We start from the raw sequence: 22,729 nt of genomic DNA, 5'->3' as shown, positions 1-22,729 counted from the left end.
CAAAAAAAGAAAAGGCAGCAGGTGGAATTTGGCCCTGTTTGTAGTTTCCTGACACCAATAGTAATAGACTGATCTATTTGGGGACATCAGGACATGTCAGCCACAGAGAAGGTGACTTAGGATTCTTAGTGCCAAGCATTGTGCCTGGTCCACTTCCTAACCTTTCCCAGGCTGCAGCACATAGTGCCACTCATCAGTACCTTTAGGAGATTCAAGGCATAACAATAATAGTGATAATAACTCATCTTTCTACTGGATGTATTGTTCTAAGTGCTTTTCACATCTGACATTAATCTATGGACAGCTGAGTGACATGGGAAATTGAGGTCCTAAGGAAAATAGCTTGCTCAAGGTCACAGAGCTAGTGGGTGGTGAAACTGGGATTTGAACCCAGGTAGAGTGGTGCTAAGCTTGTGAGCTCAAGTCCCTTTACCTTTTCTCTCCCACATTACAGGATTTCTCAGTTTGAGATCATCTTTGAAGCCTTACTCTTTGGGAATTGCCTCTTTATATTGAGTGATAAGGTTCTGTGTTCTCTTTTTGAGACATTTACTTTGGAGCAGAACTGCAAGTAAGAGATTGCTAACTCTGCCAATTTTCTGTTATAGCTGGATAGTTCAAGGGTGGAGCAAGATCATGCAAGAGGTTTCCTTTTGCTATCCCTGGGCTACACAGGAGACTTTCAACTACAGAAGCACTTTAATAACAGAAGAGATGATTTATTAAGTGTCTGTTTTGTTGATACTGTGCTAAGTGCATTAAATATATTATATTGGTTAAAATCTCACAGTGCTGTAAGTTAAGTGGTATTATTCCCATTGCACAGATGGAAAAATTGAGGCTCAGTTATGGATAAGTTAATTAAATATCTGAGCCTTAGTTTCCTCATTTGGACGTTATGATCGTCGTATCTTTTAGGGTCAATATGAAGATTAAATGAGTTAACACATGTTATGGATTTAGAGCAATATTTGGCACTCAATAGTGTTACATGTTATTGTTGCTGTTATTATTAGAACATAGTAATTGTAGAGGTGAAATGCTCACTTTTTATGAGTATTTGTGAATTAGAAATAAGCATGTGAATATTCAACATAGTGCCTAGGTGTTAATAGATGGAATTTATGATTATTTATAGGAAGAAAGTGTGTAAAGCCCTGTTCCTTTTAATTTAAAAATATCTCCACTGATGATTGTTTCAAAATTAAACATTAAAAAGTTAAAACTCAGTCTCTTGGTTTTGTTTGTTGTTGTTTGTTTTGCATAAATTTGCTCCCCGCAAAAACAGCCCCAGATATTCCTGTTTACTGTAAATTGGGTAGATTGGATAGGGTTGGCACTAGAGGATAGGTATGCTTGACATAGTAAATGATTTACATGGTGCATTTTACAGCCATAAAAGCAGTAACTTAGAAATATGCACAGGGGAGTAAAATGATTTGCTCATTTATGTTAGATTTCAGTGATAACCTACTTGTAAAAAAGCTGTGTTTTACATATGCACTCTATTATATACCCTACATCACTGTGCATGTTTTCTGTACATACTTATTTCTCTGTGGGATTATGTCCAGAACGGTGAGTATTCTGTGATAATGGCAATTTAAGGTATTTGTTCAATGTTAAGATTGACTATATATACATGATTTTTCTTTTATGTACTGACCTTAGGACTTAACCTCTGCCTTAAGCTGGAACTCAACTCTATAATGAAATGCAGAAAATGAACATTTTCCCCCCTCCATAAATTAAATAACTGATAATTAACCTTTTCATTTCTTTTTTAGCTTGCTAATCTCTGTGTTAGTAGAAACTAAAGTAATGCTATACAATTCAAATTTTTTTTGTGACAGTGACATCTGGTGGTTCCTTTTTAGTTCTCATGATTTCTCTGTGCTTGGCTGGTTGTTGGAAATTCCAAAGAATCGTGCGAACTGCTTTGCTTGGCATTTAACACTAGCTAGCTATTGAGAATCAAGTTAGTCCCATGGATGTGGCTTAAACTTTGAAAACCTCAGTGCTCCATTTGGATGCAGCCCTTCTCTGAAGGGAATACCACCCTTCCTTGGATGAATGAACGTTTTAGCATTTGTGATGGGCAAACACTGTCTTGGGAAGGATTTCTCTTTAATTCAGAGAACTTAGGATTTTGAATAAGGGATGGTATCTGTGCCAACCTCTTTGCTTTATTCATGAGGAAGCTGGAGCCCTGAGAAGTGGAGTGTATTGGCCAAGGTCTCACTGTGTCGGCCAAGGTCTCACTGTGTCGGCCAAGGTCTCACCGTGTTGGCCAGTGTCTCACTGTATTGGCCAAGGTCACCTGCTCCTTGGTGAGCAGAGGTTCCATAACTTATGGGTTTTGTACTACCAGGGAGCAGTGTGGCATTGGGCTCTGTGCTCAGAAATTACATTGTTGTTGTTGCTGTTGTTTTTAGATGGAGTTTTGCCCTTGTTGCCCAGGCCAGAGTGCAATGGCACTATCTTGGCTCACTATAACCACCACCTCCTGGGTTCAAGTGATTCTCCTGCCTCAGCCTCCTAAGTAACTGGGATTACAGACTTGCGCCACCACACCCGACTAATTTTGTATTTTTAGTAGAGATGAGGTTTCTCCATGTTGGTCAGGCTGGTCTTGAACTCCCAACCTCAAGTGATCCACCTGCCTCTGCCTCCCAGAGTGCTGAGATTACAGGCATGAGCCACTGCGCCCGGCCCATAAATTATGTTTTTTATGCTGGGCAACCGACTAGTAAGAAAGGTCGGGGAGTGAAAGGCTAGAGGGCAAAGGCAGTTAACATTTTTCACTACCTATTTGCTGTAAATATTCCCACACCCGGCTTTTCTTCATCCAGAAGAGGCTCAGCATCTCTGATGTGAAAAAGAGTTGTTGAGGAAGTGTAGTTAGGGATCCCAGCCCTGTCTCCTGAGTGTACTGGTTGGTCCCATATCTGAGAATTTAGTATCCTGTGAAGTTGTATTTATTGAGCCTGTTTTAAGTCGGACCTGTTCTATGCATTGTCTCACATCCTTACAATCCCAGTGGGCGGTTGGAATCTTTATGGTACACAACAGGAAGTAGAGGATTGAAAGGGCTAGAGTCACCTAGGGTCAGAGGTGGAGCCAGGATTCAGTCCCAGACAGGTCTAACCTCCAAGCCTAAATTTATGCTTTCCGCTCTGCTACACAGGCTGTGTAATTAAAATCACACGTGTATTTATTTATAGTGGGTAGTACTTAGGGAGTAGAGGCAAATTTGCTTCCTAGACACTTGATCACATGACATGGACTTTGTGTTGTGACTATGTGGACACATCCAGGAGTATTTTGTGCTTGTGAGAGGAGGGAGGGCTCTTGCCATCAAGTCATGACTACATTGATGGGCACTGGCTCTGTGCCAGGCACTTTCCCCTCTGATCTCCTTTGATCTTTGCAACAGCTGCCTAGGGTAGGTACTATGGACATCTCCAATTTACAGAAGATAACACCAGAGTGGAAGGGGGAAAGGGTTTTCTATAGGGATACTAGGGAAGAAAAAGGAGGGGAGAATGGGTGAACAGCAGGCCTGAAGCACACTCATGTTGTATCTGGCCCTCCTATGCTGAACTTGATAAACCAAATGGTGAGCCAGGCAGGTGCACTTAACCTACTCCTTTCTTCAAGTTCATTATAACCCTGCTGCCAAATCCAAAGGACCTTCATAGACTAAGTAAGATGTCCTACTAATAACCTGTTAAATTTCTTAAATTTTTCCACATAGTAACAGTTGAAATTAAGGCATAGGGCCCTTTATACCAGCAAACTACTACCTACTCCCAGAGGGGACTTTGGTTAGTCAGTCATGATTCCATGGTATTTATATATCAGCATTTGTTTCTTACAAATGTGACATTGAAAACACTCCTGTATTCCTGAGGTCTTTTTGAATTTTTTCAAAAAACGATCTTAAAGGCATTGCATGTAGATCACTTTTAGGCTGCTTTATTACTAGCACAGAACTGGCTAGGTGCAGTGGCTCATGCCTGTAATCCCAGCACTTTGGGAGGCCGAGGCCGGCAGATCACCTGAGGTCAGGAGTTCAAGACCAGCCTAACCAACCTGGAGAAACCCCATCTCTACTAAAAATACAAAATTAGCCAGGTGTAGTGATGCATGCCTGTAATCCCAGTTACTTGGGAGGCTGAGGCAGGAGAATTGCTTGAACCCGGGAGGTGGAGCTTGCAGTGAGCTGAGATCCGGCCACTGCACTCCAGCCTGGGTGATAGAGCGACACTCTGTCTCAAAAAAGACAAAAAAAAAGAACACAGCATTTACGTGGGATTATATGAGAGCACTTACCCGGCACAAGAGCAACTAGGGAACTATATTAATCCTACACCTGGAGAATGTGGAAAATTATTATTATTATTATTATTTTTTTGAGATGGAGTCTCGCTCTGTCACCCAGGCTGTAGTGCAGTGGCATGATCTCGGCTCACTGCAAGCTCCTCCTTCCGGTTCACGCCATTCTCCTGCCTCAGCCTCCTGAGTAGCTGGGACTACAGGCGCCCGCCACCACGCCCGGCTAATTTTTTGTATTTTTTTTCTTTCTTTCTTTTTTTTTAAATTTTTATTATAGTTTAAGTTCTAGGGTACATGTGCATAATGTGCAGGTTTGTTACATATGTATACTTGTGCCATGTTGGTGTGCTGCACCCATCAACTCGTCAGCACCCATCAACTCGTCATTTACATCAGGTATAACTACCAATGCAATCCCTCCCATTTTTTGTATTTTTAGTAGAGACGGGGTTTCACCGTGTTAGCCATGATGGTCTCGATCTCCTGACCTCGTGATCCTCCCGCCTCGGCCTCCTAAAGTGCTGGGATTACAGGCGTGAGCCACCGCGCCCGGCCGGAAAATTATTTTTAATCTCAAGTGATGAATGTTTAAAAATTTCTAAAGCATGAGCTTTATGTTTTGGCAGATGATTTTACTGTTTTTTTTTTTTTTTTTAATCCCTATTTCTGAAAAAATGTTTGAAAACCTCCAGTTTTTTCTAAGTCTATAAAAGAAAATCTAAAAAAATTATTGCCTGAAATTTAACAAACCTGGACAAATTAAGAAGATAAACTTAGTGTTAGTTTTTTTTTTTTTCTTCATGTTTTGGTCTGCCATATTTGAGAATTATTGTCATAGTGTGGTATTTGAAATTTGAGAACATCATGCTTTGTTCCCTGCAAGTACCAATAAGAGTCGTTACAGGTGGGGACTTTGAACGTGAGTGTGTCTAATATGCGGGGGCCCCTATTGCTTTCTTTCCCTTTGATAAGAGTTCTGTAGGTCAGTTAAGGTTTCACAAAGGACTTGCTTTGATGCTAATTCTTTAAGGAGGGTATGAGGGGTGCTTGTCCCCTGCAAACCCAGTTACAGGGGAGCTGAAGCTGATTATTACATTTGCCATCAAAGGACATCAATGCTCTTTCATGCAATATGAAATTTAAAAATTGTGGCACTGCAGATTAGATGCAACTGGTTGGTAGCCCTTGGGATTTAGCTGGAGATTTTAAATGCTGTAGAAGGCCATGGGCTACTTTTTAAGCTTGACAAATAAATTACAGAGAATTGGATGATAAATGTGAGCAGAATGAAAAATTATTCCTGACAGATCAGCTCAGGGTACATATATATTTTTTAAATGAGTTTTGCACAATAATAAAGGTGTATTTTAAATTAATTTGGACTTAGAAAAATCAATACTTTATTCAAGTTTTAATAGGGAGTGATGTGACTTAAGTTTATGTGTTTGTCATGTGATTCCTTTAACTAGCAATGTGCTGTTTCTCTTTATGAGAGAAATTCAGTATTTGAGTACTTCTCCAGGTGTGTCAGTCACTATGATAATGCTTCTCATGTCAGTCTGGTTTCCCATTTTGGATATCTTGATTTACAGGAGTAAATGCCATGCAGACACGTGTTTGTATTCCTTAGAACCTAATACCCATGGCCCTTAATCCCTCCCTCAGTCCTGGGGGGAAATTGGGGCATCCTCTTCATGTCTCATCTCCATGGGAATGGTCCAGATGTGGTGCCAAAAGAATTCATGACTGGCCAGAGTTCTCAACAGTTATAGCGTTCTTTGAGTCTGTAATACCAAACACACAGCTTCATTGGTCAGTGGAATGGAATGTTGGGTGGGAAAGCTCCAGTGAGGAGGGACCTGGTTGTGTGGGGGTGGGCAGGTGGTCTTCATTGAGGAGGAAGTATCTGCAAACCCTCTCAAACCTTGTCATCTTTGCTAAAGTGCAGTTGTTAAATGAGAGCATGGTAGCATCTGTTCTTAGGCCTGTGAAGTCATCCCTATGAGAAAGAGGGTAAAATAGAGGACAGGGCTGAGGCTGAGGAGGAGGAACGTGGAGGAGAAGGGAGGAATAGGGAGTTCTAGAGAAGCAGTTCAGTTTTGTGGATTTACAGTACCTGGCATTATTTTTTGTCATGTTACTTCCTACTTCCTTTTCCTTCTTGCAGTGATATTTGTCACATATTCTTTTGCAAACCACAAAGTGAATTAAAAATCAGATAGGGAGGCCTGAAAAATTTGTAAATCTATTTGGTCTCTTTGGCAATTAATGCAGAGTATTGAAATTACTACTGTTAATAGCATATTCGTCATCTTTACTCTTTGTCTCTAGAGATAAAAATAATGTAAACACTTTTGTCATTAATATCTTCATTAGGATTCTTAAATGAACATTAAGAACCTGCCCTTTCACTCATATGTACTTGCTTGCATTTTTACTACTCAGAATATGACAAAGTTAGCAAATTAAGATGGAAATTGTTTGGAAAAGCCTTAGTAGGTGATGCAGCACCCATCAGCTTTCCTCACTCTGTGTCAGTTCTATGATCAGGATGGCAGTTTCTGTGATCTGGAGGCAGAGGTAGGTTTCAGGCGCATCTCCCAGGAGGGAGCAGACCCTGGGCACTGGCTTTACGTCTGTCAGCTTACCTAGGGAATCCTTCAACTCACAGGTGAGCCCTTTTTTTAATGTGCAAAGTGAGACGGCTCAAGATGAGGACCTTCCATCTCAAGACATGGGTCCTCAGCCAGCCAGTTAGTGAACCATGATTTTCTAAGAGTCTATGAAGTACAGAGGACTGTGCTGGGCTAGAAAGTAGATTCACAAAGAGTAGAATGGCCCTTGACTCCAACTAGAGAGTCAAGATAGGCTCTTGAAAAAGTTAGATACTGTTTGGAGGTGGTGTATGATTAGGAGCCAGGCGTGGTTCAATGAAAGCATCTGTTACACCAGGCCCTACAGTAGCAGCACTTCAAGGTTGGCCCTGGCATGGGAGTGGGGCAGGCAAATGCAGCTGCCTTTAAGGAGGGAACTAAACACCGAGGCTTACATATGAACACACTGTATTTGTCGGCAGTGTGAGCTCTCCTGTCTTACTTTACTTATACTGGAAGGAGTCTGGTTGCTTCTCTGTGCGTGTTGTAACTGGAGGGCACACGGTGAGCCTACCAGTACTGGGGAGCTAAGGGAAACCAACACTGGAGGAACACTAGGAAATTGATGGTGAGTATGGAAAAGCAAAGAGACTTTGGTGGAAACATCTAGTTCTGCTACATGAAGAATACATGCATGTCTACCGAGGGCCAGGTGGGAGACTGTGGAATAGCAGTCAGTGCCAAACCTAAAGGCCCTTATGGGAATCTCACACAAGGAAAAGGAGCTTCCTTAGGCAGCAGCAGAAAAGGGATAGAATTTGAGCTACGCATGGGGACCTAGAGAGACAAGAGAAAAAGGAAGCACTGGTCCATAGGGATATGGAACGGAGGCATGAGCAGTCTCTGCCGTTTAGTGTTTCATCGTCCACGTGGACCCTACATCCTTTTCCCAAGGATGCAGGAAACTGTATTTGCAGGTGTCCAGGGAGAGAGTGGTTGGCGATCTCCATGTCCAAGTATAATTTTCCAGAATTGGAAATAAGATTCTCATAAAGATATAAAATGAACATGTCAAAGTTTTATTTCATCCACCAGTTAGGAAACCAGTGAAATGGTAAATTGATCCAAACAGTATTTGAGGAACTAGTATTTATAGGCTTAAGGAAGAATGTTAGATTAAGATTGCTAGGTTATACATAAAACTGAGTAACACCTTAAAACAGGGGTCCCTAGTGCCTGGGCCATGGACTGGTACTGGTCAGTAACCTGTTAGGAACCAGGCTGCACAGCAGGAGGTGAGTGGTGGGCGGGCGAGCATGACCACCTGAGCTCCACCCGCTGTCAGATCAGCGGTGGCGTGAGATTCTCAGGAGTGTGAACCCTATTGTGAAATGTGCATGTGAAATGTGCATGCGAGGAATCTAGGTTGCACACTCCTTATGAGAATCTAATGTCTGATGATCTGAGGTGGAACAGTTTCATCCTGAAACCATCTCCTCACTGTCCACCACCATCTGTGGAAAAATTGTCTGTCACAAAACCAGTCCCTGGTGCCAAAAAGGTTGGGAACTGCTGTCTCACAGAGCAGCAAAGTCATAATCTTTGAGGTAATCTTTTTCACCCCTAAAAAACCTGTAAGTTAACATGTAACTTCACAGTGTGCAGACTCCAATCAGACAGCAGATGGCAAAATTAAATACAAGTACACTCTTCTAGAGAGTTCAGTAATCCTTGGGAGGCTTGTAAAGCAATGCTATCATGTTACATTGAGAGGATATGGCACCCCTTCATCTCCCACCCTCTCCCCATCCTGCCCAACTATCTAATTTCCAAGTTTTAGATAGTTTGTATTAATATTAATAAAATGCTTTGGAGTTAAACCTGAGATTGAACCCCAGTTTCTTCACTTACCAGCTGTGTAATGTTGGGCAAGTAATTAAACTACAACTGGATTAACTTGCTGTATGTTGGGAGGAACACATGAGATAGCTTTTGTAAGGTTGTAAGGTGCCTGGCACATGGTAGGTACTCAGTAAATCTTAGTTCTTCTCTTCACCTTTCCTCTTTTTAAAATTAAGACACTTCCACCTTTTGTCTGGCCTTTGTAGACCACATATGCTTTATTTAGATAACTCTCTGCATGTGATTACTGTTTCAACAAAATGGAGAGTTTGATATTCTTAAAATTTTTTTTTTTTAATAAAAAAGTTATTAGATACAGGGTCTTGCTGTATTGTCCAGGCTGAACTCAAGCCATCCTTTTACCTCAGCCTCCCGAGTAGCTGGGACTAGAAGTGTGCACCACCTGGCTTGATATTCTTTCTTTCTTTTCTTTTTTTTTATGGAGGGGTGGGAATACTTCTTGTTTAGATGAAAATATTAGTCTTGTCTTCTTTATACAGAGGGTTGGCTTCCCAAGTGATCCTTTGTGGTGCTCACTCAGTGAGTATTTTAGTGTCCATGTTGAGGTTTGTGAGGAGGAGGAGAAGGCACAGAAGCCCTCCAGGAGTGGGCTGTCCATGTACCCTGTTATTGTTAAAGGTAAGTGCAGAGGGAGTCACCAGAGCTGCCAGAGGGACTGTGAGCTGGGCTTATCATAGTGAGATCTGGGTTCCTGGAGAATACGTTTCCTCCCTTCCCTGTAACTGCTCACATGATAACCTGTGTGCTGGCCCTTGATTTTACCTCCCTTATGGAGTACGATATTAATGTAGATTAATAGGTCAGGTCCCAAATTCAAACTCATTTCTGCCACTGTTTACAACTTTATTTTTTCCCCTTGAGACGGAGTCTCTCTGTGTTGCCCAGGCTGGAGTGCAGTGGCACAGTCTTGACTCACTGCAACCTCTGCCTCCTGAGTTCAAGTGATTCTTGTGCCTCAGCCTCCCCGAGTAGCTGGGATTACAGGCACGCACCACCACGCCTGGCTAATTTTTGTATTTTTAGTAGGAATGGGGTTTCACCATGTTGGCCAGGCTGTCTCAAACTCCTGGCCTCAGGATATCCACTGGCCTTGGCCTCCCAAAATGTTGGGATTACAGGCGTGAGCCACCAGGCCCAGTCGGTTCTTCTTTTTAGTATCGACGCTTCTGTTTTTTCTGCCTCACTGCAGAATCCAGTATGGTCTAAACCTTGTTCAGTATTAATGGCCACACAAGGGAAAAGATCCTTAGCCCCCTTTCCTCATTTCTGTGCGTAACTCTAAATGAGGTGTGATATGGTAAGTCCCTTGGCAGTCCAGGTTCCATTCATTCATCATTCATTAGGCAACACGTATTTATTGAGCAAACCCTGGTGCGAAGCCCTGGTGTTTTTTCTGTGTATGTAAGAGCCTGCTCTGATGGAGACAGAGGGTAATCAAGTAAACAAGGAAGATCAGTAGAGATTATGAAAAGTGCTATGAATGGAACAAATGAGATGAAGAGGAACTGTAAGTAAGCTGCTATTCCTAGTAATTTTAATTAGGGTGATCAGAGATGTTCTTGAGGAGGTGGCTTTCTAAGCTGAAAATCAAAGGATGAGAATGAGTCAGCCATGGGAATAATTGAGCAAAGGACATTATAAAACAGGGGACAATGCAGAGAGCTGCGGGATGTTTGGCTTGTCCAAGGAACTGAAAGAAAGACCTGTGGCTAGAGTCGAGTGAGTAAGGGGATGTGGTCAGAGACTGGCGGGGCTGTTTTAGGGCTCTGTAGATAGGGAGAATGAGTTTGGGATTTTTCTAAGTGCAATGGAAAGCTCTCAAAGAGGTCTAGAAAACTGGAATGGTGTATGCTTATTCAAAAACATGGAGTAAAAGAATGTGATATGGTTGTCATGTGAAGAATTGAATGGAGGGTGTCAAGCACAGGAGTGGGGAGACCAGTAAGGTGGCCATTCTGGAGGTCTCATGGCTTGGGCTATGCTGAGAGTGGTAGGGATGTCAGAGAAGGATGTTGGAAGATTAGGCTGGGTTGTGGTGGACTCCAGATACCTGGATGAGGAGCTTAGGTTTGGTTTTTGCAGCTGTGAGGGAGCTGTTGTGTATGTGTGAGATTTTGAGTGACTGTCTGTGTGTTTGTGTATGAAGCTGTGAGATTGTGTGTGAGTCACTGTGTCTGAGTGCGGAGCGCGTGTGTGGACTTCTGAGTGCATATGAGCGTATGCGTTTCTCATCCTTTTGTACTGTGATCAGGCCAGTGGCATGAAGCAAAGGGCTATCCTGTGTGGCATAGAGTAAACTGGGGGAAAGGCTGGTGGCAGGGAGACGAGCTGAGAGGGTGCTGCAATGAGATGTGAAATGAAGGCCCAGAGGATGCTCACTTAGCTAGCCACGGAGAAAGAAAAGACTACATGGAGCAAGTCCTGTTATTTATTTTACTCTACAATTGATGATTGAGATTTAGGAGTGAAAGGCAACTTCCTAAAAGATGTCATAGTCTCTTTAAATTAGACCAGTTTGATCACTTGCTGAGTATTTTAACAGCCTTATTTAAAAAAAATAAATAAATCTCACTGAAATTCATGTGCTTGATTTCTGTAAACAGAGTTCTGTGAGTGTTAAGTTGATTGATTTTACTACCTGCTATATCTTCCTGCCAGGACCACTCTCCCCAATGCATGTATTCATTTTCTCTTTTAGAATTCTTGAGAAACTAATTTAGAATTCTTGAGAAACTCATTATATTTTTTATTTCCCCCAGGACATTTTTGAAGATGCCTTGGAAACCATCTCAATGTAAGTAATAACATAATAAAAAGTATGTAGTCAAGAAAAATTGATGGTTGTCTTACATAAAAAGTAAATGTTTCATTCTCATTTTTTTGGAGAGTACTGCAGTGGCTATTTTCAGAAAAAAAGTCACTTTTCTATAATTAAAGAAGTTGTGATTATATTTAAGAAAGGACCTATCTAATAATACTCTCAGATACATTTCTGAGTATTATTTTGTGTAACAAAATAAAATATTTCTCAACAAATTATTTGTTTATAACTATTTTAATAGTTGTTCATATTTACTTATATCATTAGTCTCATTTTGTAGATTTTTGTGTTTGGTTTGCACTTAATTTTATTAAAAGCATTCACTGTAAGCCTATATAGTTTTTGTAATAATTCTAAATGACTAAATCATATTAGATCAAGTGGAATATTAAAACTTACTTAACTGCTTCTCCGTTGTTAGACATTTAGGTTATCACTGGCTTAAAAATGTAAAACTAAGTTTTACATGTGTATAGCTTTGTCATATTTTGAATTGCTTCTAAAGGTTAACATTACAAATGTAGAATTACTGAATTAAAAGGGATGAGTATGTTCAGTGTTCTTTGTATATCTCTAATTGCCTTTCTGTATTAATTAACTTCAGCTGCTATAACAAAACACAATAGCCTGGGTGACTTAACCAACAATAATTTATTTTCTCACAATTTTGGAGGCTAGAGGTCTGAGTTAAGGGTGCTAGCATGGTTGGGGTTCTGGTGGGGGCTCTCCTCTTGGCTTGCAGACTGCCTCCTTCTTGTTGTGTTCTTACATGGCCAAGAGAGTGACAGCAAAAGCTCTCTGATGTCCTTTCTTATAAGGGTGTTAATCCTATCCTGAGGACCCCACTCTCCTGACCTCATTTAAATCTGATTGTCTCCCGAAGGCCCCATATTTAAATTCCATCATGTTGAGGGTTTGGGCTTTAACATGCACATGTTCAGGTGGGGGTAGAGGGGCATAGTTTGTTTTACAGTACTTCCACAAGAGTATTATCAATTTAGTTGGCTACCAATACTATATAAGTAAAGTGGTTTAAATTGTCACATTATCATCACTGGGTATTATTTGAAAAACAGTTTTGCAACTTAAATGATACCTACTTTAGTATTTTAAAAAATTATTTAAAAAATACATTGCATCTTTTGTATGACTTCTAGTTTTCTTTTGTCTCTTAGCTTTTTTCAGAATGTTTCTCTTAACATACTTATGGGCTTTAAATTATATATACCCTAATCTTTTGTCATATTTGCTATAGATATTTGCGCCAGATTGCAATTTTTCTTTATTTTAGAATGACACATTTTTATTTTGTCCAAAAGTTTAATGTTTGTATTTTGTTTGTTTGTTTTTTGAGACGAGTCTTGCTCTGTCACCCAGGCTGGAGTGTAGTGGCACTATCTCGGCTCACTGCAAGCTCTGTCTCTCGGGTTCACGCCATTCTCCTGCCTCAGTCTCCCGAGTAGCTGGGACTACAGGCAGCCACCACCACACCCGGCTAATTTTTTTGTATTTTTAGTAGAGACAGGGTTTCACCGTGTCAGCCAGGATGGTCTTGATCTCCTGACCTCGTGATCCGCCTGCCTTGGACTCACTTAAGTGTTGGGATTACAGGTGTGGGCCACCAACGCCTGGCTTATAGTTTTGTTTTGTTTTGTTTTTAAACTTCATTGTGATTGGAATTAACTTATTAATTGGGAGCAGTTTCAGATTTACAGTATTATTGAGGAGGTAGTACAGAGTGTTCCTGTGTAACCAGCCCCGGTTTTCTCTATTATTAATTTCTTGAGTTAGCGTGGTACATTTGTCACAATTAATGATCAATATGGATATATTATTGTTAACTAAAGTTCATACGTTATCCAGATACAGTTTTTACCTAGTGTCCTTTTTCTGTCTCAGGATTCCACCCATGATACCACTTTACATTTAGTCGTCATGTCCCCTTAGGCTCCTCTTGGCTGTGACAGTCTCTCAAACTCTCGTTGTTTTTGGTGACCTTGACAGTTTTGAGGAGTACTGTCAGTTATTTTGTAGAACGTCCCTCAATTGAGATTGGTCTGTTTTTTTTCCCCTCATGATTTGACTGTGGTCATGTGTTCTTGGGAGGAAGACCCCAGATGGAAAGGGCCATTCTTGTCACATCATAGCAAAGGTCCATGATATCAGTGTGACTTAGCACTACCGATGTTGAACTTGGTCACATGGCACGGGTAGTGTTTGTCAGGTTTTTCCACTGTAAAGTTACCCTTTACCCCTCCTCCCTTTTTGTACAGTACTCTTTGGAAGATAATCTGTTTATGTGATTTTTAAGAAATCACTTCTATGGTGGGCAAGTGATCACCATTCAGAAATCTTACAATTATTCAACCCTGCTCCTCCCTGGGTGTTGGCGGGAACTGAGCTTGGGCTGTAGTAGGCGATCGCAGTCCAGGGGATGGAAAAGGATCAGGCCGTGGGGCTGCTGATTGGAGTTTACCAGAGGAGACACTGCTTCTTCCAGCGGGAGCTAGCATGCCACACACACCAGAGAGGGGTGCAGGCCTCACAGAGGAGGACGGGTCTCACTGACCAATGGGACCACTGTGACCCGTGAGCAGTGCACATTGACACTTGTGCTTCTCTGAGCTCCCACTGGCTTCAGTAGGCTGGTAGTGACTTTACCTTTGGGACGTCAGGAAGGCATTGCAAGTAGTTTTTAACATCTATTAGTTTTTTAAAAAATCAAACCATAGAAATAAAAGCCCTGAATTCAGCCCAGCTGAAGTTAATTTAGATTCCTATCTCACACCAGCCCTAAAATTGCTAGTCCACTACTACTATTCCAACACCGTTTGTCAGGTCTGTGAGGGAAAGAATTGATATTTGATATCTCCTTTATCAAATAAGTTCATTAAAATAATAACACTGTTTTGGGGCTTTCCATTCAGTTCCTTTGATCTAGATGCCTGTGTTTGCACAAAAACAACTCTTTTGTTCAACCGCGTTAGATGGTTTAATATTAGCATTGTCTGGTTCTCAGAACATCATCCAAAATGACTCCTGTGATGGAGATGCTTTTGATTTTTGACTATCAGAAACCCCTTTCTGTATTTTTTGTTTTTGCTTTAAAATAAGTTTTATTGTGTATGTGAGGTATACAACATGATGTTATAAGATACATATATAGTACAATTTTACTATAGAAGAACAAATGAAGATATCTATCATCTCACATAGTTACCTTTTTTTTTTTTTTTTTTTTTTGAGACAGAGTCTTGCTTTGTCACCCAGGCTGGAGTGTAATGATGTGATCTCAGCTCACTGCAACCTCTGCCTCCTGGGTTCAAGCAATTCTCCTGCCTCAACCTTCCAAGTAGCTGGGATTACAGGTGCCTGCCACTACGTCCAGCTAATTTTTGCATTTTTAGTAGAGACAAGGTTTCACCATGTTGGTCAGGCTGGTCTCGAACTCCTGACCTCAGGCGATTCACCTGCTTTGGCCTCCCCCAAAATGCTGGGATGACAGGTGTGAGCCACTGCGCCTGGCCTAGTTACCCATTTTTTTTCCTCCTGTGGCAAGGAGGAAAAATTTAATTTAATTTAGCAAAAATCCTGAATACAGTGTACTATTTATTATTAACTATAGTCCTCATGTTGTACGTTAGATTTTTTAGCTTGTTCATCCTTCATATTTGCTAGAGAAACCCCTTCATGTACTTTTAAAGTGGGGAATTCGAGAAGCATTGTGTGTCTTGGTGTCTTTTATTCTACAGTCATTTCTCATCCTGAAGACTGTAGCTTCTTAACACTACCTCAGTTTCTAATGACCACACATTTTCCCTTCATTGCCTCCGGAACTTCTCTGTGACTATATTTATCTGCCAGCAGTTTCTTTCTCTTGTCTAATTTTAACTTCCCTGTCCTGCTCAGTTTAACAAATCCAAAGGTTTCCCCATTTTAGAATTTACCTTGCCCTTTTAGGTTTCTGGTGTGCATTATTTCTTGTGTCCTTTAGACTGTCGCTTAAATGTTTGTATGTCCTTTTCAGTGTTGCTGAATTGTTCCATTGCTCTCACCTTGGTTATAGCAACACATTATAGGAACCCTTTTCCTAATGGAGAGAAATAGAGCCCAAAGCCAGAAGATGTAGCCAGATTAGATGCTGGAGTCCATACTCGAAGAATCTTGTAGCAGAGGCCTCCATTCAGAGTCTGTAATTGATTTCGATCTGATTTTAATAAACTTTGCCTTTTGGTCTTGTGCGTACTTTTGCCTTACAGCGTTCTGAGAGGTAGTGTAAGGGGGTAGTTTCCGAAGCAGAGCTTGTTGGTAATGACAAAAAATGGCAGTGAGAGAACAAAGAAAATATTACACACAGCCATAAAACTCCAAAGCACAGCAGTGTGGTTTCATTTTGCCTTCATGCACACAACTACATGTACCTTCCTGGGGAGACAGGACTGACCACAGACTTGATAGTCAGACTTGAACTCTAGTCCCAGTTTGCCATTTACTGGCTGAGAGGCCTGGGACCAGTTTCTCTGAGCTTGTTTTCTCCTCTCATAGATTTATTGAGAGGATTAAATGAAATTTAAGTTAAATGTGATAATGGGAGTAAAACACATAGTTGGTGCTCAGTGAATATCGGTACTTTTCTGCTTTCCCTGGTAAGAGTGTGGGTTCTCCAGAAACAGAACCAATAGGAGACATAAAATGTCTATATATGAGGAGATTTGCTGTAAGGAATTGACTCATGTGATTATGGAGGCTAAGAAGTCCCTAGTTCTGCAGTTGGCAAGCTGGAGACACCAGAGAAGTGATGAACTTCCAGTCCAAGTCAGAGGCCTCTGATTATAAATATATGTTAATTGTAAAAAATTTCTTCAGTTGTTTTTATGTGAACTTTTTGTTTGTCTTCATTTCAGGGTTTGTCAATATTTCTCACATTTCCTCTTAAATTGGTGATACTATAACATTCCCTTTGTGAATTCTGCAAAACTGAGTAGAGTTCTTTTTCCTTACACTTACTGAAGCATACATTTTGATTTTATGTTTCTAGTGCAGAGAGCAAATGCTTCAATCTCTCTGTATCAAGATGCAGTGCTCTTGCCAACCTGATGATTAATTTCTTCCAGTGAATATTTTCTCTTGAATACCTAATGAAAGGATTCACACTAACAGATGAAGGAGGCCTTAAGTTGTTTCCATAGAGGAAGTTGTTTCTTATTTTTCTTTTTCTGCCTAATGAATTTATCACTCTCAACATAGATTTTTCCTACCTCTGGATCTTTGTGGTAATGATTGTGTTATTTTAACTATTTTGAGAAATTGCTAGTTTTATAAACTGGTAGATCATACAAAAATCTCCACCATTTAGAACTGAAGGAAAAATTAGAGATGTAAAAAAATGTTAGTGGTACATTGACCATGTTCTTTTTAAAAATTAAAATAGGCCAAGTGCGATGGCTCACGCCTGTAATTCCAGCAGGCTGAGGTGGGTGGATCACCTGATGTGGGCGGATCACCTGAGGTCAGGAGTTCAAGACCAGCCTGGCCAACATAGCAAAAACGCATTTCTACTAAAAATACAAAAATTAGCTGGGCTTTATGGGCTGTAATCCCAGCTACTTGGAAGGCTGAGGCGGGAGAATCGCTTGAACCCGGGAGGCGGAGGTTGCAGTGAGCTGAGATTGTGCCACTGCACTCCAACCTGGGCGGCAGAGCAAGACTCTATCTCAAAAAAAAAAATAATAATAATAATAAAAATTAAAATAGTTTGTGAACTTTATGACTTGTTTGGCATAAGGAAGTGACCTCTTAAGGAGCAATTGTAAATTAGACCCATCGCGTGATATATAGAAATTTGTCACAATAATATGCAGTTCTATATTAGCTATAGTCTCTTGCTTCCTGATTTAACAGTTCCATGCTGGTTTGCACTTCCAGTGCTCTGATGATGGAGTGTCCTCTTTTCTCAGTGTTAGTACCCGGTTGCCATCTCTGACAATGTAGTGGTGGATGTAATAAGTCTCTTGATAAATTAACTGTGACATGGCATGTGAAGAGTAAATATAGTGTTTTGGGAATTCCAAAAGAAAGCTATCTTTTGGTTGGGAGATGGGGGTGCTGGCATTTGCTTTGGGTTTTGAGGGGTGGGTGGCATTTCAGTTGGTGGAGCCAGTGCAGAGGGTAGAGGTGGCGACATGCTGGGTGAACAGCTCTGAGGACAGTGGCCAGAGCACAAAGCAGTGAGTTTGAAACACCAGTGGGGCCCTGGACACAAACGAAGTTGGGTCATGGAGGATTCTTGGTCTTGTCTAGTGGGGAGAATGGACTAACCATTTATAGTCATCGTGATTTGGTGTTTTGTTTTTGTTTTGTTTTTTTGACAGGATCTCACTCTGTCTCCCAGGCTAGAGTGCAGTAGCGTGTTCTCAACTCACTGCAGTCCCAAACTCCTGGGTTCAAGCACTCCTCCCACTTCAGCCTCCTAAGTGGCTGGGACTACAGGCAGGTGCCATCACGCCTGGCTAATTTTATTTTTTGTGGAGACACAGTTACCCTATGTTGCCCAGGCTGGTCTTGAACTCCTGGACTCAGGTGATCCTCCCACCTTTGCCTCCCAGAGTGTTGGGATTACAGGCATGAGCCACTGTACCTGGCTGGTGGTATTTTTGATTAACCTCTTTCTCATAAAAACCACTGTGGGCAGTGGGACAGAAATCTAACTGGAAGGCCTGGTTGGGCACTGATTAATTTTTTCTTTTCATGGTAGGTTAGAGAAGTCAGGGGAGACAGATCAAACTTACATTCAAAGACTGTTAGAGCAGATGCAGGTTTAATATATTCTCAGCAGTGGTCTTTCATATTCCAGAGCATCTTATGAGAATTTTGAATTTATCCTTACACAGAAATCCATATGTGTTCAGTAGAGTCCTGAGGTGGTATGAATACAGTGGAGATGAATGTGTCTGTTTGCAAGAACTGCTTTGAATTTGTACTTACCTGTAGAAGGTGAAATTGGCAGATATTTTTAGCCAGGTAATTAGAAGCTTACAATGGAAATAAAAATATTTTGATTTCTTCTTGGCCTTTTGTCTAAGATCAACTGTAGTATAAAAATACTTTGTATCATAACATTTCTCACAAACTTTTTCCTTCTCCACACCTTCTCTTTTGAACCATAAGTTGTAGATTAGAGTGAGGTAAGGCCTTTAGGGCCATTTTCTTTTCCTCATTAGGTTAGATCAATTGGTGATACAATAGTTCTGTCTGTTTTAATTAAGGGTGAATATCGGTGAATGATAGTTGGAAAACATCTGATATTTTTCTTCAGAGTGGTTAAGTTATAAATAGTGACTCCAGGCAGAGTTAGATTTGTTTTCATTTTTCTCTGCTGTTTTTTTTGGCTCCAGTTTTTCCCTGCAGGTAATATAAATGTTACTCAAGTCTGGAAAGGGAGTTTTGTCCTCTCTTAATTTGATTTTCTTAACCAAGTCGATAGTTATTTTATTAGATCTAAGATGCCATTGATATTGTTATCTTATATATTCTTAAGGAAGGAAAAAAACACAATGAGGAATTTTAAGGAGACCTTGCATAAAGGAAAGGAAAAATAAAATCATCATGCAGGAAGGCACAGCAAGGAAATGTGTATATTTCAACCTTGTTATTAGGTAGGGAGGGGGAAAAAAACCCTCTAATGAGATTCTCCACCCAGATAATGTTTTTAAACAGCTCTATTGCAATATTAATTTATATCTCATATAGATTCCTATTTTAAGTATACAATTTAATGCATTTTAATGTATTTACAGAATTATAGAACCATCACGACAATCTAACTTCAAAACATTTTTATCATCTGAAAAAGAAAGCTGTGCCTTTTTATAGTCTTTCTCTATTCCCACCCTTAGCTGGGGCACTAACTAATCTAATTTCTGTCACCCTTAGCTGGGGCAACCACTAATTTAATTTTCGTATATATTTTATATAAATAGAATAATCTAATATGTATTATTTTGTGTCTACACATGTCATAGAATGTGTTAATACAGATAGATGCTCCTTGACTCATGATGGGGTTACATCCTGATAACTTCATCATAATTAAAAATATAGTAAGTGAAAATACATTGGATGCCCTGACAAACCCATTATAATGTTGAAAAATTGTAAGTTGAACCGTACTAAGTTGGGGACCGTCTGCACTTCATTGCTTTTTATGGCTGAATAATTTTCATTGTTATGAATATATCATATTTTATTTATCCGTTCATCAGTTGATGGGCATTTGAGTCATTTCAGTTTTTGGCTACTGTGAATAATGCTGCTGTAAACAATTGTGTACAGTCTTTGTATGAACATGTTTTAAATTATCTGTCATACAGACACAGAAGTGGAATTGGTGAGTTGTATGGTGAACCTATGTTTGACTTTTTAACGCTCTGTAGAATTTGAATTGTAAGCTGGTTTGGAGTCTGAGTACATATAAATGGTGTCACCCCCCAACGACTTCAGGCAGGTTATTTAACTTTAAGTGGATCAGGTTAGTGGTGTCCTCAGGTAATTGGCAGAAGCAAATGCAGATCCTCTCCCTGAGAACATAACTGATTTAGGGCAGTCAAAGTTGCTGTCAATTTTAAGATGTATCTTGGGGTTAGGGATATTCCATGATGAAAATTTGTGTGTCATAGAGTCAATGATACAGTAAATGGAAATAAAAGTTCTTTAAAAAGCTCAAGGTAAACAGCATTCCTGGTGTTTTTTCCTTGTTTTTGTTACCACTTGGCTGGCTTCTCTTTGTATTTTCTTTTGTCCTATTAGATCTACTCTAATGGTCTGCTATTGTATTTAGACCTGCCACTGTGAAGTTCTTCATATAAGTTCATAGGGGGAATGAGAATGTGTGTTGTACTGTGTTGTACATGTTTTAAGATATAGATCCTATAAATGCTTCTTTTCACTACAAGGAGTGACAAGATTTCATAACTTGAAGGAAAGCCTCTGAAGGAAAGCTCCTTAGCAACACTTTGGTCCAATGATCTCGTCTTACCAAGGAGGTCCCAGCAGAGATGGAAGACTGAGTCATGGTCGGGGTGTTCTTGGTGCAAAGTGAATGACCAGTGAACCCCCAGGAGCAGGACCTTTGTGATTGTGGTTGCCTTGCTGCAGGCTCAGTATCCTCTCTGACCCTCTCACCCTGGTAGCAATGCTTAGCTTGTGTCTGAAAGCCAGGACTTTGCTCTTACACTGAGTTCCTTGCCTCCTCCATAAGTAACCTACTTGATATGGCTGCTGCTCCCTGCTGCTGTCTTTGGCTGTTTTGATAGTTGTAATGGGAAAGAGGTCCAATCATTGCTTCTTTGATCACTCACTAGGACGTTTCACAAACACATTAATTTTTATGTCCCAAACTGAACTCTTGGTATCCACCTCCTTTGTTTATCTGAAAACTTTGCCTTTTCTGTAAATGTCTCCACCCACCATCCACCCATTTGTTCAAGTCAGAAGCTTGGGAGAGACATCTTTGATTCCTTTCTTTTCTTTTAATTTCCACATTACCAAGTCTGATGATTTCTACCTCCAAAATATATTTCCCATCTGTTCACTTTCCTCTCTCTCCACTCCATTACATTAGCTTAAGTGACTATACGATTTTGCTTGGACTACTTTAAGAGCTGGCTAGTGGTTAATGTGTGTTCCTGCTTCTTTTGTTCTCTCCCTCCACTTTTCCAACTGCACCCCACTTATTCTTCATACAGCAGCCCAAGTTATCTTACTTTATTTTTTCTGAGACGGAGTTTTGCTCTTGTTGCCCAGGCTGGAGTACGGTGGTACGATCTGGGCTCACCGCAAACTCCACCTCTGGTTCAAGCGATTCTCCTGCCTCAGCCTTCCTGAGTAGCTGGGATTACAGGCATCTGCCATCACGCCCGGCTAATTTTGTATTTTTAGTAGAGGCGGGGTTTCTCCATTTTAGTCAGGCTGGTCTGGAACTCCTGATCTCAGATGATCTGCCTGCCTTGGCCTCCTAAAGTGCTGGGATTATAGGCATGAGCCACCATGCTCAGCCTAAAATTATTTTTAAAAATAAGATAATTTGGGCTGGGTGCAGTGACTCATGCCTGTAATCCCAGCACTTTGGGAGGTCACAGCAGGTGGATTGCTTGAGCCCAAGAGTTTGAGACCAGCCTGACCAACATCACAAAACCCCTTTTCTACAAAAAATGCAAAAAATTAGCCAGGTGTGGTGACACATGCCTGTAGTTCCAGCTACTTCGGAGGCTGAGGTGAGAGGATCATCTGAGCCACAGAAATCGAGGCTGTGTTGAGCTGTGATCACGCCACTGCACTCCAGCCTGGGCGATAGAGGATGACTCTGTCTCAAAAAAAAGAAAAAAGAATTTTAATATGACCAATTTTGAACATCTACAGAAAGTAAAGAGGATACTAAACCGAACCTTATATACTAATCACTTAGCTTCTATAGTTGTCAACTCAAGGCCAATCTTATTTCATCCATATCCCACCCCCAGATTATTTGGAATCAAACCCTAGACATGATAATTTATTTCTACCTCTAAATATATTAAAATATATTTCCTGAAAACAAAGACAGTCTCTTTCATAATTACCATTCAGATACCAAGATCAGGAAATTAACATTGATATAGAGCTATAGTTTATATGCTTTATATGACATCATTTTATCTGTATTTTAGCTTGCAAAGGTTGCTTTTTAAAAACATCACAAGACTGTTATCACACCTAAAATGTAATAATATCCATCCAGTAACTTATCAGTGCTCAAATTTTTCCAACTGTCTCATTTATTTTTTAACAGTATGTTTGTGTGAATCAGGACAAGAGTGATCCTTTCAGAAATTAAATGGGATGATGTCACTTCCTTGCTTAAAAATCCATCCATGAGTTTTCATGTCTAAAGTTGAAGCCCCGGCCGGCCCCGCGCGGTGGCTCACGCCTGTAATCCCAGCACTTTGGGAGGCCGAGATGGGCGGATCACGAGGTCAGGAGATCGAGACCGTCCTGGCTAACACGGTGAAACCCTGTC

The 22,729-nt window shown here is 40.6% G+C and overlaps 1 protein-coding gene across 4 annotated transcripts in view; it reads left to right on the top strand.

The window, feature by feature from the left end:
- The window catches only part of TTC39B (tetratricopeptide repeat domain 39B), a 145,020-nt gene that overhangs the window by 27,950 nt on the left and 94,341 nt on the right, over positions 1–22,729 (top strand). For all 4 annotated transcript variants that reach the window (XR_012094794.1, XM_007969198.3, XM_037998375.2 and 1 more), the window contains exon 2: positions 11,615–11,649. Coding sequence is in view for 1 of the 4 variants with exons in the window: in XM_007969198.3 (XP_007967389.1) it covers positions 11,615–11,649 (35 nt within the window). In the remaining 3 variants the exon portion in view is untranslated. The remainder of the gene's footprint in view (positions 1–11,614; positions 11,650–22,729) is intronic.

Source organism: Chlorocebus sabaeus, chromosome 12 (genome assembly GCF_047675955.1).
Source record: "Chlorocebus sabaeus isolate Y175 chromosome 12, mChlSab1.0.hap1, whole genome shotgun sequence".
Taxonomy (NCBI): domain Eukaryota; kingdom Metazoa; phylum Chordata; class Mammalia; order Primates; family Cercopithecidae; genus Chlorocebus; species Chlorocebus sabaeus.
Note: the sequence above shows the minus strand (reverse complement) of the source record. Positions and strands in the feature narration are given on the sequence as shown.